The following is a 10,244-nucleotide window of genomic DNA, read 5'->3' on the forward strand; positions in this document are numbered from 1 at the left end:
ATCTTCCCCCTCCCCTCCACATCTCTTCCCCCTCCCCATCTTCCCCCTCCCCTCCACATCTCTTCCCCTCCCCATCTTCCCCCCCTCTCCACATCTCTTCCCCCTCCCCATCTTCCCCCTCCCATCCACATCTCTTCCCCCTCCCCATCTTCCCCATCCCCTCCACAGCTCTTCCCCCTCCTCATCTTCCCCCCCTCTCCACATCTCTTCCCCCTCCCCATCTTCCCCCCCTCTCCACATCTCTTCTCCCTCCCCATCTTCCCCATCTTCCCCATCTTCCCCCTCCCCATCTTCCCCCTCCCCACCACATCTCTTCCCCCTCCCCATCTTCCCCATCTTCCCCATCTTCCCCCTCCCCATCTTCCCCCTCCCCACCACATCTCTTCTCCCTCCCCATCTTCCCCATCTTCCCCCTCCCCATCTTCCCCCTCCCCTCCACATCTCTTCCCCCTCCCCATCTTCCCCCTCCCCACCACATCTCTTCCCCCTCCCCATCTTCCCCCTCCCCTCCACATCTCTTCCCCCTCCCCATCTTCCCCCTCCCCTCCACATCTCTTCCCCCTCCCCATCTTCCCCATCTTCCCCCTCCCCATCTTCCCCATCCCCTCCACATCTCTTCCCCCTCCCCATCTTCCCCCTCCCCTCCACATCTCTTCCCCCTCCCCATCTTCCCCCTCCCCTCCACATCTCTTCCCCCTCCCCATCTTCCCCCTCCCCTCCACATCTCTTCCCCCTCCCTATCTTCCCCCTCCCCTCCACATCTCTTCTCCCTCTGTCCTTCTTCACTCAGACAACAGCTCCTGATCCTGTTTCTAAATATATGGTCAATTTGTCTCAAGGAATTCTCAGTATGCACTGGCCACTGGCTCAAGGAATTCTACCACCAGCTCGCTCTCCCTCTCTTCTCTCTCTCTTTCATTCTCTATCCCCCGCTCTCCAGTAAATTTAGGAATGAGGGACTGGGTGTACAGTACAGTAGCAGACAGTGACAGGATTGAGCTAGTCCTAGTCTCCTAATCTGATATTCCATCAGATTATCTGTATAATAACATGTTTGTTTACTAAAAATCAGAAAGGGGTATCTCTCTCTTTGTCTTCAGCTCACAGTAGACTGAAGCATTAAATTCTGACCTACAGGCAACAGAACCATTCTCTCTCTCTCATAATGTATTATTTTTCTCAGCTTTATTAATAGATAGCCAATAGCCTTATTGCAAATCATATAATGCACATGTCATATGGTTCTTTTCCCCTTTAGAATAACCAATCCTTCATTATCACACCTAGAATGGAACTATGTCTGTTACATTTGGTCTGTGTTTGGAAGGGAAAACCTAGTCAGTTGCACAACTGAATGCATGTAACCGAAATGTGTCTTCCACATTTAACACGATGGCTGTCTTAATCCAAGTCTGGGGAGTAGTTGTTGCGGGGTTAACTACCTTGCTGAAGGGAAGTTACTGCAGATTTGTCCACCTTTCGGGTTACTGTCCCAACACTCTAACCGTTAGGCTGCCTGCCCTCCGTGTCTGTGTGTGGGCCTGGGTGCATGCCAGTGAGAGTGTGTGAGGGGTCAAGGGTAATGGGTCAGATAACGAGAAGGTGGCCTAGGCCCTCAGCAGGCCCCTGATCCCTGGCATAGCAGCGGGTATGAGCTAATCCACTACAGATGGCACGCAGGCACACACACACAAAGTATGCATACCTTCCCCATGCAATCTGTCCTCTATCACACATGAATAATTAATAACACACATACATCATTCTGCCTGCCTGAGACTTCCAGGCACGCCAAGGGCAAGAGCACACACACATCATCTGGGGTCCCTTTGTTCGACTGAAATAGCAAACGCACAATACAGGTAACAAACAAATGTCAATAACAGATGCATATTTTGCCTTGGTGGCCCTAACATAGAAGGCAGCACACATTCAGAAACATTTGGTTGCAATGATGAGTTGGTCTGTCTGTAAAGTGAACATTTAGGTTATAATATGACATAAAAGGCTAACACATGGAAAGGGAGGACAGTATAGGATCGAGATAGACAGAGACATATTTAATTGAAAAACAAACAAAAACACTTACTGTCTTCCTGGTCGTTCTCTCCACCGCCCTCTTCACTTTCCCGTAGGTGCCTTTTCCCAGCGTCTCCATTACCTCGTAGCGGTGTTTCCAGTTGTGTTTATGTTGGTGCTTCTTCACTTCCACCGGGCCTGCCAGCTGAAGCGGGCCGGGCATAGAGCCACTTTCCCCGGTGTGGCTGGGGCGCTTGTCCCCGCTGAGGAGACGACGGCTGTCCAGACTTGAGGTCTCGGAGCCATCATCGCCGGTTTCGGTATCTGCGGTGTCCTGCATGTTCTCCCTCCGTTCTGACCGGTCTTCAGTGCTCATCACGCTGCTGCTGCTGCGGTGGTCTCTGCGAACTTCCCGCCTGCCCATCCTGGTCTCGCTCAGTGCGCACCTGTCGCAACTAGTTGCCTACTTGGCAGCGGAAATATTTCATAAACTGACACAGGATTGGTTATTTTTCTTTATGCCTACAAAAAACTAAAGGACGCCTCAAATTGCCCAGTTTAATAGCAGATAGACGAAGCAACAAAACACCAGGCTACTATCAATTATTCACTCTGCTTGAGGAAATGAAATATCAAAAGGGTATTCGGTTAATAGTGCCAGACATCAGCCCATTAGGGACACCCCTGTTCCATTTGTCTCGCATCCCGTTCTAATGCTGCTGTTCATACTCGCTCTCTCTCTCCTCCTCTATCTGAAAACACAACACAACAAATCAGCAGTGAGAACCACATGGTCGCATGGGGTTGGTGAATCCGCCCCAGTCCATACTGATGCCAGCTGTCATAGCAACATGCAGCGTCACACTCATTTCGGATCGTTTTGGGCTTTCCGCCGACCTATTTTTGACCATGCGGAACAGTAGGAGAAGGAATGCTTGGCACGTAAGCAACGTCCTCGAGGAATGACCCATTCAATCAAACTTGTTTGTTTTCCGTTCGCTGGAAAAATAAACGCTTGAGATGGACATCAGTTAAAGATCCAGTAAATTGTTAAGCTGTGAATATGTATTGTGGAAGGAGAGAAATAGGCCTACAGGCCAGACATTTTATATTTGGAAGTCCTGAATGTCTTAATTTGTATTTTATTGAAACACAGAGTTCAGATGTTAGTACAGGCATCCCATCATGCAGACAGTGACGTCTGTGTGATAGGCTAGTAGTCTATAGCCCTCAAGCTCAACTGTCATGGACTGATTTAGACCTGGGACACCAATTCATTATCAGGTAGAACAGAAAACCAGCAGGGTCCGGACCTCATAGGGTAAGAGTTGAATACCCCTGGTCTAAAGCTTAGGCTGTCCTTACAGAGTGAGTTTACAAAGCAATTTATTTCCATACCTTATCCTTTCATCTGAGGGATACCACATACAGTACTTATAAGCTTATAAGCTATCATGTCTTGACGATGAAACAAAGTTATAGGGTAGGCCTATAGCAACATGAGTCCCTCTTTATGCAATATTGTCTCTGTGTTTTCTCTTCCTCTGAATAGGCCATTTTGGTCCTGTATCCATCAAGGGTCAGAGTTCGGGGTTGAGAGATCACGGGGTTGAGGTTGGCCACCAGACAGACGTCGTAGCTGTCATGCATGGCTGCTCGACGCGCCACCACCGTCCACACGTTGTCCTTGGGATCCAGCTCTAAGATCTCCTTGGTGATGATCTCATGGCGACCTGTCAAAATATGATTGATAATTGATTGATTCATTTATTGATTGATCAGTGTAAATGTGTTCGGTTCTCACCTGCCCCCTTGTAGTAGCCACAGAGGTACAGCTTGCCCTCCACCTCCCCAATGTTGGAGGCATTGGTTCGTAAAGAGAGGAGAGCGGTGGGGAGGGTTGGCCCTGACCTCCAGGTATCTTCTTCTGGGTTGTAGATCTCCACTGAGCTCAGGCAGCGACGAGATTGGCCACGGTCCTCCCCCTCACACCCTATACCCCCTGGAGAACACACATATGCACTGAAAATAAATATAAACGTAACATGTAAAGTGTTGGTCCCATGTTTCATGAGTTACAATACAAGGTCCCAGACATTTTCCATACGCACAAAAAGCTTATTTCTCTCAAATTTTATCCACAAATTTGTTTACATCCCTGTTAGTGAGCATTTCTCCTTTGCCATGATAATACATCCACCTGACAAGTGTGGCATATCAACAAGTTGATTAAACAGCATGATCATTACACAAGTGCACCTTGTGCTGGGGACAATAAAGGGCCACTCTAAAAATTTGCAGTTTTGACACACAACACAATGCCACAGATGTCTCAAGTTTTGAGGGAGCGTGTAATTGGCATGCTGACGTCAGGAATGTCCACCAGAGCTGTTTCCAGAGAATTTAATGTTAATTTCTCTACTGTAAGTTTCCTTCAACGTCGTTTTGAAATACTTTCCAAAGGCACTGTACATGTGGTGTGCGGTTGTGAGGCCGGTTGGACGTACTGCCAAATTCTCTGACTCCTTGACTTTTTCCACATTTTGTTACGTTAAAGCCTTATTCTAAAATGGATTAAATAGTTTTTTCCCCTCAAGAATCTACACACAATACCCGATAATGACAAAGCAAAAACAGGTTTTTAGATATTTTTGCTAATTTATAAAAAATAAAAATAAACTGAAATATCACATTTTCATAAGTATTCTGACCCTTTACTCAGTACTTTGTTGAAGCACCTTTGGCAGTGATTGCAGCATCGATTCTTCTTGGGTATGAAGCCACATGCTTGGCACACCTGTATTTGGGGAGTTTCTCCCATTCTTCTCTGCAGATCCTCTCAAGCTCTGTCAGGTTGGATGGGGAGCACTGCTGTAAGCTATTTTCAGATCTCCAGAGATGTTTGATTGGGTTCAAGTCCGGGCTCTGGCTGAGCCACTCAAGGACATTCAGAGACTTGTCCCGAAGCCACTCCTGCGTTGTCTTGGCCGTGTGCTTAGGGTTGTTGTCCTGTTGGAAGGTAAACCCCTTTCGCCCCAGTCTGAGGTCCTGAGCGCTCTGGAGCAGGTTTTCATCAAGGATCTCTCTGTACTTTGCTCCGTTCATCTTTGCCTCAATCCTAACTAGTCTCCCAGTCCCTGGCGCTGAAAAACATCCCTACAGCATGATGCTGCCACCACCATGCTTCACAGTAGGGATGGTGCCAGGTTTACTCCAGACGTGACGCTTGGCATTCAGGACAAAGAGTTCAATCTTGGTTTTATCAGACCAGAGAATCTTGTTTCTCATGGTCTGAGGGACATTAGGTGCCTTTTGGCAAACTCCAAGAGGGCTGTGATGTGCCTTTTACTTAGGAGTGGCTTCCGTCTGGCCACTCTATCATAAAGGCCTGATTGGTGGAGTGCTGCAGAGATGGTTGTCCTTTTTGAAGGTACTCCCATCTCCACAGAGGAACTCTGGAGCTCAGTCAGAGTGACCATCGGGTTCTTGGTCACCTCCCTGACCAAGGTCCTTATCCCCTGATTGCTCAGTTTGGCCAGGAGGTCACCTCTAGGAAGAGTCTTGGTGGTTCCAAACATCTTCCATTTAAGAATGATGGAGGCCACTGTGTTCTTGGGGACCTTCAATGCTGTAAAATAAGAATTTGTTCGTAACCGACTTGCCTAGTTATTAAATAAAAAATGTTCCGTTCACTATTATGTTCCAACTGTTTTGGCCCTCATGCCTCCATCTGGATGAAGTGAGAAAAGTAAAGACAAAAAACGTCCTAGCATGTAGATCTCTCCATTGAAAGACGTACTCTAACCTAGCATGTTGATCTCTCCATTGAAACACGTACTCTAACCTAGCATGTTGATCTCTCCATTGAAACACGTACTCTAACCTAGCATGTTGATCTCTCCATTGAAACACGTACTCTAACCTAGCATGTAGATCTCTCCATTGAAAGACGTACTCTAACCTAGCATGTAGATCTCTCCATTGAAAGACGTACTCTAACCTAGCATGTAGATCTCTCCATTGAAAGACGTACTCTAACCTAGCATGTAGATCTCTCCATTGAGTGTAGCGACCCCACAGCGGTAGCGTGAGTATCTCATGTTCTCACACTCTATCCACCGGTCCTTGCCTGGGTCAAACTGGAACACACGGCTACTCAGCCTGTCTGGCTCATCGTCTGGACGGTCCGACTGGAGGGGGACGGAGGAGGGGTGGAGAGAGAGGATGGGGGTGAGAAAGGGAGAAGGGAGGAGGATCAGAGTTTTTCCCAAGTTGCACTTTGTAACAAATGCATCACATAACCTATATGTGATTGATTGACTTGATTGGTTTATTGACTGACATCCCTGCTCACCTGTGGCGTCCAGCCCCCCAGCACGTAAAGGTGGTCCTTGAGGCTGACCACACAGTGACAGGCCAATGGGAGAGGCAGAGGAGCGAAGCTCAGCCAGGAACCGCCCCTTCTCAGCGACCACCTCTCAACACTGTTGGTGATGATGTAATGGTTCCTGACCTTCATCTGTCCCCCCAGCAGGTAGAGGGCATCGCCTAGTGCCGCCAGGGCATACATGTCCCTGTACCCCACCCAGCATAGCTCCTCCCAGCTGCCCTCACAAGACCGATCATACCTGGGCAGATAACAGAGGACAGGTATGTATTACACACACACACACACACACACACACACACACACACACACACACACACACACACACACACACACACACACACACACACACACACACACACACACACACACACACACACACACACACCTGTACATCCCCAGCCTCTTGGTCCTGTGTTCGTCCTCCTCTTCTACAGCCACCACTATGCTGTTATCCCTTGTCACCGCCCCTGCCGTGATCGTCCCTTTCCCCTTCACTGGAGAGGGGATGTAGTACGTCCTTCTGGCCTGGGGGGCGAAGCATAAGCTGAGGTCAGCCTGACCCCCCCGGCGGGCTGGGACGCCCCCTTCATCAGTCCCCCCCAGGCAGAGGAGCAGGTCTGTGGTCTCCATCCCGTAGCGCAGGGTGGGGCGAGGGGGGGCAGCCGCCACAGAGAGATAAGAAGTCTGGAGAGCCGCGTCGATCATCCCGAAGCATTCCGCATCCCGGAGCAATACCTGCAACCATACACTTACAATTAGTAGGGTGGACATAGCTTTAAATTCTCCTTCTCTCCATCCTCCTCTTTCTCTTTCCATCCTCACCGGGTTTCTCCTCCTGGCCCTCCTGAGGAAGTTGGGGTCTATCAGCTCCAGTCGTACCCGCCTGAGGAGCTCCACGGCCTGCGCCTCACTCTGCTCATCTCCCCTGCGCTTCTCCACCCAGCGCAGCACCAGTTCCAGGACGCTCTCCTCCTGGGTCACATTCAGGTCGTCTGAACCCAGCAGACCCCCCAGACTCTGGGCGTCCAACTCCAACACCTCCTCTTCCTGACACACCTGAAGAGAGAGGGAGAGGGGAGGAGGGGAGAGAGAGAAAGAGAAGAGAGGTGATACAAAGAGATGACGTTGTGAGAGAGAGGAGGTAATACATGTAATAAATGTTTAGTGTGGCTCAGTTGGTAGAGCATGGTGTTTGCAACGCCAGGGTTGTGGGTTTGATTCCCACGGGGGACCAGTACGGGAAAAAAAATGTATGAAATGTATTCACTACTGTAAGTTGCTCTGGATAAGAGCGTCTGCTAAATGACTAAAAATGTTTTAAAAAAAGTATTTTTTTTTATATGTGACAGCTCTGGTTGATTCTGCCTGTAGACAGATGCAGGGAACTACTGCTCTCTTGTGGTGAGAAGAAGAAATGGACATGACTGTGGCGGTTGGGCAGAATGTTGAGATTATACTGAATGATTACGGTCCTACCTGGGCAAAGTGACGACACAAGTATCTCAGGGCGAGGTCTGCCAGGTCAGCGGCCCCCAGGTCTCTGGCCCAGTGGTACAGTCCTACACAGTTGGAAGTATCCATGCTGTCCAACATGTAGCTCTGACACAACCTGTAATAGTGACCATAATGTAGTGATTGTATTAGTCGTGTCATGGCTAACAGTAGCCACCTGAACCCACCTGAATGCCCCGTCTATGTGCAGCAGGAAGGCAGCAGCGGCCACTCCCTGAGTGTTGTCGTGGGAGAGAGGCAGCTGGGCGCGGTACATGTACCCCAGGAGCAGCTCCAAGCTCTGGGCAGGAGTGTCCCTGAGAGGCACCTCACCTCCACGGGTCTCCCTCAGGCCACACGTAAACATGGCCTGGAGGGATGAAAGAAGTATGGTAAACACCATGGTAAAATGGTAAATATTTATTTTGGGGTTCATTGAAACAAGCACAATTATCTTACCTGGAAGTACGGGCTGAAGGCGGATAGCACCACCCGGTGGCAGGGGAAGGGAATGCCCTCGGCCAGAAGAACCACGTCAGTTAGTTCCCTGGCCCCCCACATCCTCTCCAGCTGCCCCAGCAGAAGAAGTCCATGTTCAGCCTGACCATGCACCATCACCTGGGGGTCCATCTCTCACCCTGGAGGGTCAAGATGGCTCTGCTAAACCTGGAGAGAGTGGAGAGAAAGAAAGAAAGAAAGAAAGAAAGAAAGAAAGAAAGAAAGAAAGAAAGAAAGAAAGAAAGAAAGAAAGAAAGAAAGAAAGAAAAGAGAGAGTGGGGACATCAGAAATAGACACAACGGTGTGTGTAACACTACACCAGGGCAGACATGCTCCTTGTACACCCCACACGGCAGACATTGAGCTGTAGCGGTAGAGTTAGATTAAGAAGCAAATCCATGACATTAGTTTACTCTGATCAGAGCTACTGTACCAGCAGTCTGCAGGACAACCTCTCCAGGGCTTGGTGCTTCTCTTTCAGGGCTGGAGTCACGTAAGTTGCATTGTATCCTAATGGAGAATGGAGTTGTGTCTCTGTCAATGGCCGTTGCTGTGTCTGTCCCTAATACTGTTTGGTTGCTGTTTGTGTGTGTGTGTGTGTGTGTGTGTGTGTGTGTGTGTGTGTGTGTGTGTGTGTGTGTGTGTGTGTGTGTGTGTGTGTGTGTGTGTGTGTGTAAACAGGTTTTAAATAGATCAGTGCAAGGGAGCCATGTGTCACTGCTGTAGTTCAGTCAGGGCTAAATGCTAACTGAAAATCTGTGCACTTCTCCCATTGACTCTGATGCATGGCTTACACTGAAGTCCAAGAGATCTAAATGGGACTTCCTGGTTTCAATCAACATTGAATACATTCAAATACACATTTGAATATAGGATTGCCTCCCTTGAAAACTTGATGCATCATCTACTGGGATTTCCTGGTTTCAATAAACAAGTTTAGGTCATAATCAACAAAATCCGCAACGATCAAACTATCTATGGCTCTGGCTCAACCCATTATATAAATGTACTAAACGTTTTGATAATAGTTGGTATTCACAGTGCTTAGTGCTACTGTTAAAATGTCATTTAAAACATTTCTCCAATTTGATGTATTATTTGACCTACAAACAAGAATTGCCATTGGCAAATAGGTCAGAATGAAATAGTATACAGTTGGAGGAGATTGGCATACTACTGTACGGAAGCCCAGAGAGGACATATGAATAAAAAAATGATTCCCACGTTAGGTCGTGATCACAACATATTTATCTCATGATCACTACATAATAAAAGTTGTTTTGTCGAGCCCATGACATAAACTCTATACATTTAAGTCATTTAGCAGACGCTATTATCCAGAGCGACTTACAGGAGCAATTAAGCTTAAGTACCTTGCTCAAGGGCACATTGGCAGATTTTATTTTCACCTAGTCAGCTCAGGGATTTGAACCTGCCGCTCACAGGAGTGGACATATTGACAATAGATTCCCAGCTGTGTCACAGTGCACCAGAGGCAGTAAGATCTAAATAACCATGTGCTAGTGTACAGGCCGGGGCCTTCTTATCAAAGCTCCAGCAATAAAAGGCAAACGATGGCAAACTGAGGAATTACAAATTCCAAACAAACTATGTGTAGTCCAGCGTTTCTCAAACTCGGTCCTGGGGACTCCAAGGGCTGCACCTTTTGGTTTTTGCCCTAGTATCACACAGCTTATTCAAATGATGAACTCATATTCAAGCGTTGATTATTTGAATCAGCTGTGTAGTGCTAGGGCAACAACCAATACATGCACCCCTTGGGGTCCCCAGGACCGAGTTTGGGAAACGCTGGTCTAGTAACTGAGATCATTTTTCTAACTGGAT

At 48.1% G+C, this 10,244-nt stretch overlaps 2 protein-coding genes across 3 annotated transcripts in view; both read right to left on the bottom strand.

Moving 5' to 3' along the window:
• LOC115168530 (NUAK family SNF1-like kinase 1) overlaps positions 1 to 2,756 on the bottom strand; it is a 73,280-nt gene extending 70,524 nt beyond the window's left edge. Inside the window, exon 1 of the mRNA XM_029723904.1 lies at positions 2,090 to 2,756. Within this exon, the coding sequence (XP_029579764.1) occupies positions 2,090 to 2,443 (354 nt within the window). The 5' untranslated portion in view covers positions 2,444 to 2,756. The remainder of the gene's footprint in view (positions 1 to 2,089) is intronic.
• Positions 2,757 to 3,145: 389 nt separating this feature from the next.
• LOC115168531 (kelch repeat and BTB domain-containing protein 12) lies at positions 3,146 to 8,987 on the bottom strand. 2 transcript variants are annotated; one of them, XM_029723907.1, is made up of 10 exons: positions 8,833 to 8,987; positions 8,360 to 8,566; positions 8,089 to 8,270; positions 7,886 to 8,018; positions 7,232 to 7,465; positions 6,795 to 7,144; positions 6,374 to 6,647; positions 6,149 to 6,209; positions 3,824 to 4,021; positions 3,146 to 3,752 (listed from the first exon to the last, which is right to left on the bottom strand). In XM_029723907.1, exons 2-10 carry the CDS (start codon positions 8,528 to 8,530, stop codon positions 3,496 to 3,498), a joined length of 1,860 nt encoding a protein of 619 aa, XP_029579767.1. In that variant the 5' UTR covers positions 8,531 to 8,566; positions 8,833 to 8,987; the 3' UTR covers positions 3,146 to 3,495. The 2 variants fall into 2 exon arrangements, with proteins under 2 accessions (XP_029579767.1, XP_029579765.1); XM_029723905.1 differs by having other exon boundaries at positions 6,059 to 6,209.
• Between the last annotated feature and the right edge of the window lie 1,257 nt (positions 8,988 to 10,244).

This window comes from Salmo trutta, chromosome 30 (genome assembly GCF_901001165.1).
Source record: "Salmo trutta chromosome 30, fSalTru1.1, whole genome shotgun sequence".
NCBI classification, from domain to species: domain Eukaryota; kingdom Metazoa; phylum Chordata; class Actinopteri; order Salmoniformes; family Salmonidae; genus Salmo; species Salmo trutta.